The following is a 9,329-nucleotide window of genomic DNA, read 5'->3' on the forward strand; positions in this document are numbered from 1 at the left end:
CTCACCCTTATCGCCTGCCGAACGTGTGAGAGAATCCAACGCCGAAGTTGGTAGCCCTGTACGACAAAGATGGAAGGACAAAGTTAGGATTCTGAATGTTTAAACAACCTATGCGTAGATAACTGTATGCTTCATCCAGAATGAATGCTAAGTCCTTTACGCTACTTCACGACCCAGACACACCACATTCCTGTAGAATATTTACTATTGGAAGTGTTTAACGGAACAGTATGAAATTTCACTTTCGGTGGTTGACCAACGACCTTATTTGGGGTTGCTGTCTGTGCGTTTCGTTTTGCCAATGATACTGATTATCCAGTAATTATAGTGTCCTTCCCATTATGTATAGTATTGTAGTCCTATCATGATTCTCTCTCCCAAAAGTAGAACAGCAAAGCCATAGTCCCTTTCCCACAATGGATAGCCTCTCCATCATACACTCTCAACTCATAGCGTATATAATAGACATACCACTGCCTCCTCCCCATAAGGTATAACATTCCTGCCGAAGCATCTGTCCTAATGTATATAAATGATACCATAGTCCTTTTCCCATATTGTAAAACAGTCCTTTATACTGTATCACAGTCATCCCTGGCCTCCAAGAACTCCTTTTCCACTCACCTGCCGCTGCTGCCTCTTGAGTGAGAGACACCGATGTTAAAGGCGGTGTTCTTGTTGGGTCTGAACTCGTAGCCTGCGTTCACTCCCAGGTTCCTGCTGCTGCCCAGCCTGTGTGGGGCCAGACGGACAGACACAGGTAGTGAGCAGGTGGGGAAGAAATATGGTATATGGAGGAAACGAACAGATAAGTAATAAAGTTGTGTCAAGACAGTAAAATTTTCATCGGTTCAAATAAACACACGAATAAAGCATGTACAATAATGATTAGTGATACGAGAACATGTCATAACAAAAGTAGGAATTATTATCCGGAGCGGCCAAGACTGATGTGGACTCAGCCCTGTAAGCGGACTCACCCTGGGACCTTGGTTCGGTCGACGGAGAGGCCGCCCGTGACTGTGTGTTTGTTGGATTTATGGCTGATGTTGATGTTGCCGCTGTCACGATGAGCGCTGGGGGCAACCAAAACGTCATATTAGGTGACACTATGTGATGCTACAGTATTAGGCTACACATTTCAGTATCCTTGTAGTTATTGCTATCAATAGTAGAATGATTTCCCGTACACGATTTTAGCTTTTCACCAAGATCAAGTGTCAATGTGATATAGCTTCGTTGTATGTAATCAAACTATGACACACATACACAGAAAAGCATGATTTGTTATGCTAATAAATGTCCAGTCCTAGACACAAACAAGCGCCTTACCCGCCGCCCAGATCTTCCCTGTTGACGCCTCCTGACACAGTGGTCTGTCTCCTTCTCCTCACACCTCCTTCCACTAGAGACTTTCCTCCTGTCGATTCTTCAAGTTCAAGGGACGAGTATGGGTCGACTACAAAGACTACTGGGATGATTTCAGCGTCGACTCCTTCATCCTGTGAGTCGACTAGAGGCAGGGTGGAGGCCGTGCCCAGGAGTAGGAGCAGGAGGAAGGGAGAGACGGTGAGAACGAGGGAGCGCTGCATGTTGGTTGTCCTTACTGCTCAGTGAGTGTGATGCCTCCACCTGTCCCACCCACCAGTATATATATCCCGGGACACAGACAAGCACGGGGATTATCCCCATCACGTATGTCCATAGCCAACAATGACATTGTATTCGACCTTGAAGTGACGTAGCATCGTTGCCGAAGTGGAATTTCCAACAAACAACTCTTCCCTCTTGTCCTACAACTTTGCCTCGATGGTATTGTTGCGTCAGACGAAAACGTTGCCTAGACCAGGTTTTTGGAAATGAGTACAAAGATCTTTAATGTTGTTGGAAAAGATTAGAGTTTCCCCTCTTACTCTCACACTGTCTCTGTTATATATATTTCTATTTCCTCCCCTGCCTCTCTCTCTCTCTCTCTCTCTCTCTCTCTCTCTCTCTCATTTAACCGCGGGTATTGTTTTGGTCTGACTGTCCTCTCCCGCGGGGGTTTCAGCCAAATGTAAACAAACCTTTAAACCTTAATAACTCTGCACAGAATAAAGCTAGAGAAAAAAATAAGGTACCATTAGAAAGTACAAACCTTCAGCTTTCCATTGATGTAGGTTTCATGACTTCGTTGACTTTCACAGGACGGGGAGAGCCGTTAGAAGTGAGGGGTGTGAAATAACTATTTTACGCCCCACACACCAGTACCAAATGCCAACCACTCTCTCATAATAGTAATATAAACATATATGAACACTGTACATACGATAAACACCCACTCTGTGTTCACTGAGGTAGGTAAAAGACACTTCCCTGCGGCTGCGCCCGCTCTTCACTGCGGCTGCGCCTCACTTCACTGCGGCGGCACCCGCTCACTGACGTTTCCTGCGATCTTTTCATTCTTTCTAACTTCTATTATTATTTTACATATAATATGGGCAATGTACATTATATTTACAATGCACTTATTACTATATTGCGTCACTGGCGCATCACAGAATTACATAAGTGCCGCAGAATTCCACAAGTGCCGCAGATTCTCTTATTACAATATCACTTATTATACTGGCCAATATTTCCTTTATTTTCTAGGCAAAATATCCCTTATTACTACATTATCCATTATACAATTATTGGCAAAGCACGTCACTGTCGCATCACTATATATCACTGTCACTTTCAGTATTTACTCAGAGAGTGGTACTCGGCAAAGCACGGAGTTACACATAGAGCGACTTGGCATTCAAGGCACTGGTGTGTGCTCATTTTTCTCGTCGTAGGCCTTCGTGTGGTGGTTGAACATACTCTGCAGCGGCCCTGTGACAACCTGCCGCCTGCTTTAGGAGGCAATTTCACAAGCTGGTGCCGGCTCATGTAATTGCGGCACTCAAGACGGTCAGGTTGTGTGTCAGAGTGTCGCCTCGGGATCAATGCCGTCACCTGACCAAATCGTTCAAGTAGCTGCTGAACGACAGTCTTGGAAAACTGTCTCAGTGATGGTTGCCTTATGCCCCCGACTTGTGTCTTGTAAAGAATGAAGGCATTGAGCATGCACATATCGAGCATGTGCAGGCAAGCCTTCCTGTACCATCGGGTGTTTCTCCTGAGACAGTCTATTTCGCCAATCATCATATCAGACTTATCAACGAGTCTCATATTTACATTATAATCAATGACGGCATCAGGCTTCATGATTGGCTCTCCCGTCCTGTAGCTGACCTTCCCAGTTCTCTTCATTTCCCCCTTGTGGATGGTGCTGATCATATTGACAACCTTCTTGTCATGCCACCTGATCGCAAGAAGCTTTTCTGACTTCTTCAGGTGAACATCTCCCCTGGATGATGATGATGCTTCGGGGAAACTAGGCCACTCTTTCCTATAGCTCCGTACAGTGCCAACAGTGCCAATGCCGTGTTCAGCAAGGTATTTGGAGAGTTTCGGTGCTGTGTAATAATTGTCTGTGTACAGCACATGATTACCACCAAAATACCTCTCCATCAGCACTTTTACAACGGAGCCAGAGAAGCCAAGGGGGTCCTTCCTGTTCACATCTATTGTGCTAGCCGAGTAAATGACAAAATCCATTATATACCCCGTCTCACAGTCACACAGCACAAAGAACTTTAATCCCAAAGCGGTGGCGTTTGCTGGGGATGTACTGCCTGAATTTGAGACGTCCTCTGAACAATACCAGGGACTCGTCTATGACGACTTTCTGCATAGGCCTGAAAAATCGCATAAATCGATCCCTAATCTTGTTGAGGAAATCCCTCACTTTCCACAAAGGGTCAGTTTGGGACGGGTTGTCATTATCAGCGAAGTGCAGGTATCCAAGCAGCTGTCGGAACCGATCCCGTGACATATACTTCCCGAATATGGGGATAGTAGTTATGTCATCCACGAGCCAGTACTCCTCCAACTCATGTCTCTTTATATGGGGCATCAAAAACATGAGTGCAAAAAAACATACAGCTCTCTGATCCCGACAGGCAACCACGACACTTGCTTTGGCGAGCCAATAGGTCCCAGCCCTTGTGCTGCACACTGAGTTGCATACCTATTGGTCTCATCGCTGACATGCTGCACAATTTCATCATCAAGGAAGGCCAGGAAGTAATCAACAAACTCATCACCTGCGTTGCATGGGAAGGCAGGCTGTATTCCAGCATTTGTCATATCAAACGGTGGATTGTGTGGCTGGAAATCTCCACCGTCAGTCCAAACAAATGCATCAACTTGCCCTGTGCGTGGTTCAGTGGCAGGGGCAGGTTGCATTTCACTCGTTTCCCCGTGAGAAGGAGCTGATGTAGAGGCAATGGGTGAGGCAGGAGGTGAGGCAGGAGGCAAGCGGGAGGTGGGTGAGGCAGGAGGCAACGGGGACCGGGGTGAGTGCGGGGGCGGTGAGTGGGGGTGGCGCGGGTGAGGGAACTGAGCGGGGGGCAGGCGGGGGTTTCTGACCTGGTGCGTGGTGAAACTTGACCCTTTCTACCCCGCTTATCACCTCGCTTATCGCCTCGCTTATCGCCCAGCTTTGCCCTCCAACTGCCACGCATCCCCTTTGTTCTAGGCCTGCCTGCACGGCCTGCCTTCCCTCGCTTTGCAGGCTTTGGTAATTCGTACTCCTCAGATGATGTAGACTGAGGAGAGGGCACGACAGATGATGATGATGATGATGTGAGGGCAATTGGGCTAGGGGAACGGGAAATTGATGGGAAATGCGTACTAGGGCCTGGTGTGGGAGACGTGAGCCTGCGCTTCACTCCCTCCCACGTGCAATACCAGATTTGCCCATAGGAGCCTTTCCTTTCCCAGAGTAAGTTGGGGGTGGTGGGGGGAATCAACACGATCACTTTCATCACTGTCACTATCAATGGAAAATGGTTCACCACCAATCACTGCCAAATCATCACTGCTTGCTGTGAGTGTGTCACTTTCACTGCCACAATCAAGAGTAGTGCTTACTGTTTTGTCCAGCTCAGTTCTAATTTCAGGAGTGCTCAACCCCTTCTGCCTCGCCGTCGGCAGTTCCTTTACCGGTGTAGAGGTAGAGGGAACACTAGCACTAAACATTGTAGAGGAGGAAGCGAGCGACGATGAGTCGGGACGGAGCGCCATTATCACGCACAGAGCTGGACAGATACTGACTGACGCGGGTCAGGGCAGGGGTGGGGGGGGTCCCCTCGGGGTTGGAGGAGGGAGGTGTGGGATGGCTGGCGTGAAAGAACTCGACAGCTACTCTTGCGTGAGAATATTTGCGCGCCGGGAAAACGCGCGGTGTTCAAAATATTCACGATCATTCCAGAATGCCACCCGCGGTTTGGTCCAGTTTTGTCGCCGTCATTCTGGAATGACACCCGCGGTTAAGGGGTTAAATTGATCTCATTCAGACTTCGTGCGTGTGAATGAGTGAGGATTAGCAAAAGTGTGTAAATGTGACTGTGTGAGTGAAAGTGAATTCGAATGCGTGCATGTGTGTGTGTGTGTGTGTGTGTGTGTGTGTGTGTGTGTGTGTGTGTGTGTGTGTGCTATAATATTCAGTTCATTAGTTTCCTGTACTCAGTGACATCCACTACACATATCCTAACTTTGCTGTTCTCTCCTCGGGATGGCATGAGGCTGACCATGACTGCTCATGAAGAGGTCTAACAGTCTGTCGAATATTTAAACCATAAAGGTTCCTAATCCCTTTCACCTCAATTAATGGCCAACTGTAGCCTTGCTGGAGGGTCAGATTAGTTAGTAACCATGAAGACTCATTTCTATTTCATAACTAAAGCTTACTGAATTTCAAGTAACACCAACGTAATATTTAAGCTGTGGGAATGACTCAGCTCTCTCAGGTGAAAACAAATAAAAATATCCAATATACCCTCATTCTTGAGCCTGGAATGCGGCGTAGGCACAGTGGGACAAACCCACCCACCGGTACGTGTGCCAATGTTTACCACGCCGAGCTTGGAAACAATCCTTCTCAAGCCTTCAGCGCGGTGCTCGTTGCCCTACACATGATGGCGAACGTATCACTTCAACTACACCAGCGGCGTGGCTGCCGGAAGGCTCGATCATGGGCCATATTGATTCCGAGTCCAGTGCTTTTTCAACAGTTTCACAAGGTGTGTGTGTGTGTGTGTGTGTGTGTGTGTGTGTGTGTGTGTGTGTGTGTTTGTGTGTGTGTGTGTCGTTTACTCTGTTTAGTAGGCTATAGTTTACATGCACCGCTGCCTCTGCTTTATCAGTAAGGATGAAGTCTTTTTCGTACCGAGTCCACGATTAAATCCGTTTCATGTTTACTCCCCACCTGATATCTCTTAGTACAGTTTACATTTATCACTGCATCTGCCTCATTAGCAAAGATGAATCCCAATTTTTCTGCGTTCATCTTTTAATGTTTTTTATGCATCTTTCCCACCTGATTACTTAGTGAAGATGATATTCGTGCATTTACGTCTAATATTTCTTTTCCACACATTCCGCAAGGCTGTCCACTCTCATATTCTTAGTACAATCGGGGACAAATGTTTGCCAAATATTTCATTTCTGTTTCTCACTTTCCTCTGCTTCATAATATTCCTAAGCAGAGAGAGGATGGATATGTTGCTCTGCCCATAAATCATTCTCTTGGGTATTCTGCATGAAGGAGGAAAATGACAGGCATGGGCTTAGTAAGAAGTAGATGCAGTATTGATGCCGATCAGATGTTCCGACGGTACATGTTATAAAAGTGTTTTCTGCGTTCCATGTACAGTACCTTTTATTTTATTTTTATTCTATTGGACAAGGAGACAATGTTTTCAGCCCTGTTTGTTTGTTAGCAGGATTACTCAAAAACTAAAGGAGAGATTTAGACCAAATTTGGTGGGTAGATAGCCCATGTCCCAGGGAACAATCTTTTAACTTTTGGGACCGATCCGAATAGTATTACAGGTTCTGGATCAGAAAAACACTTTTTGAGAAATCCTAATCGATGATGAGAAAACCTAACCCATTATGAAGAGTGGTTTGGAAATTACGTTGCCCTTGTCGGGGAGATGCGCTCCACTGAATGTCCCTCTAGTTCTAGTAATTAATTTATTTGTGTGTGTGTGTGTGTGTGTGTGTGTGTGTGTGTGTGTGTGTGTGTGTCCGACTCTGGATATAGGCTTAACAACCCGTTCCCTAAGGTTCAGCAGTCCCCTATGTACTTTGCACCTCGACATTTCATCCTTTCGGCGGTAACACCCACCGTCCCAACTGAATACAACATATACATGCCAAGGCTGTCTCGTACAAGACTGGTACAATGGCGGGTCTTATGGCTGATCGGAAAATTTTGTTTCTTGAAATACAAATCTTTAAATTGTTCCCTACCCCAGCGAGATTCGTCTCTGGGTCCATTGGAACGACCACTCCGGCTCCAGCACTGTCTCCCTTTCCGTTAATATTTCTTATCACAATTTTTTTTTTTTTTTTTTTTTTTTTTGCCTCCTTCCATTTCTACATATTCATAAAATTTTTGTCTCTTCCACCTAATCGTAAAATGGAACAGTCGAATTAGTTTTGAAGGGACTGGAAACATTCTCCATTAACCCCCTGATAACCTATTGTCTCTCCCAAATCAGAATAGAACCGTCTGAAAGTACCAAGAATTATATCAAAGATAACATCACACTAAAGAGATTTCCTTACACCGATATTTAACCCTTCCACCAGAGTACGTTCTATTTATTATATTCATTCCACCGTCAGGCGATATGTGTAGCTCAGGGAAAACCACGAAGAGCAAAGAAGTTAAAGAATATTATATGTAATCTGTCAAGTTCAAAAATACGCTAAAAAGTTGAAGGAAGAAAGGACAAATTAAAGTAAAATAATGTCGCCGTAGTGAAATTATTAATAACGCTCACTACTACCACTAAGTTTTTATTGACCATGAATCCTTAATCACAGTTGATTTATTATATTGAAGTTTTATGTCGTCATCAAACAGTTCCATGAATTTCCTACCCGATCTGATCTTGTTCAGTTCCGAGAAACAAATTGCTAGATATTTTTCACTAGCAAAAGTTTGGACACCACAGTTTTGACTGTTAACAGAAAAAAAGGAAAATAGAAAAGAAAAGTCGGACTCTGCTCTGACCACGTACTGAGGAACAGGTTTGGTCCCCGGTGCTTGGCTTGGCAGGATGTGCAGTGGTGATGTGCTCTGTCAGGGAGTTCGAAAACATGATGCTTTTTGTCATTCTAACGCCGAACCCACCAAGTATATATATTGATAGCTTCAGTGATCTCTGATTGAAAGGAGACCTTATATCAGGGTCTGAAACAAAAAGAAACAACGCACGCACACACACACACACACACACACACACACACACACACACACACACACACACACACACACACACACACACACACACACATACATTTATGAATACAACGGAACCCATATAATTGCCACAACAATGGTTTCTACACCCCTGCTCCCCAAATCCGGTGCAATAAACGTTTGGTGTTACACAACAATACCAGTGACGCACAACACAGGCGTGGCAGTAGGAAAGAGGCGGGAGTTGCCGTAGGAAATTCCACCTGAGCAGCACCACCGCACCACACGAAGGCCAAGGTCGGACAAACATCTTGGAAATATGAACGAAACTGAAAATATATCGAGAGGGAAACTGAAGTGTTGTCATGCTTGTAAGTGTGTGTTTATACTGGTGATGATGTTGGTACCCGGGGTTTTCCTGTACTGGTGCTCGTCCTGGGATAGACATTATATAGGCGGGTTGGACAGGACAAGGCATAACACTCACTGGACACTGAGGACAGTCAACATGCAGGCCTCCCTTGCTCTCACCGTCTCACCCTTCCTCCTGGTCCTCCTCCTGGGCACGGCTTCCACCCTGCCTCTAGTCCACTCAGAGGGTGTCGGAGTACAATTTGTAGCTTGGATGTCGACTAAAGAGTTTATATTATCCCTGTGATCTTTGAGGTCGATCCATACTTGTCCCTTGAACAGGAGGAGGAAGATGCAACAGTGGAAAGCTTGGCTGAAGGAGGACTGGTCAGAAGAAGGAGACAAACCACTGTGTCGGGAGATTTCAACAGGGAGGATCTGGGTCGAGGGTAAGGAGTATATTAAATCTCTTCTCGAACTGATATGTCAAGAATCTACTTTTGACCGCAGTGACTTATAAATTTACCTTATTTGGTGGGCTTCAGTACCTCTCTGTGCAAAAAATTTAATTCAGAGTTCCCTTTTATATTTACTTAGCATATGCAAGGACGGTAGAGTCTTTGCGATAGAG

General features: G+C 45.5%; 1 protein-coding gene across 1 annotated transcript; it reads right to left on the reverse strand.

Annotated features, from left to right (window-relative positions):
• Positions 1-1,598, reverse strand: LOC145394426 (uncharacterized). The gene is made up of 4 exons (XM_080268292.1): positions 1,333-1,598; positions 981-1,076; positions 625-732; positions 1-56 (listed from the first exon to the last, which is right to left on the reverse strand). Exons 1-4 carry the CDS (start codon positions 1,590-1,592, stop codon positions 8-10), a joined length of 513 nt encoding a protein of 170 aa, XP_080124418.1. The 5' UTR covers positions 1,593-1,598; the 3' UTR covers positions 1-7.
• Between the last annotated feature and the right edge of the window lie 7,731 nt (positions 1,599-9,329).

This window comes from Coenobita brevimanus, chromosome 27 (genome assembly GCF_032717465.1).
Source record: "Coenobita brevimanus isolate Jiangsu-jjx chromosome 27, ASM3271746v2, whole genome shotgun sequence".
In the NCBI taxonomy this organism is placed as follows: domain Eukaryota; kingdom Metazoa; phylum Arthropoda; class Malacostraca; order Decapoda; family Coenobitidae; genus Coenobita; species Coenobita brevimanus.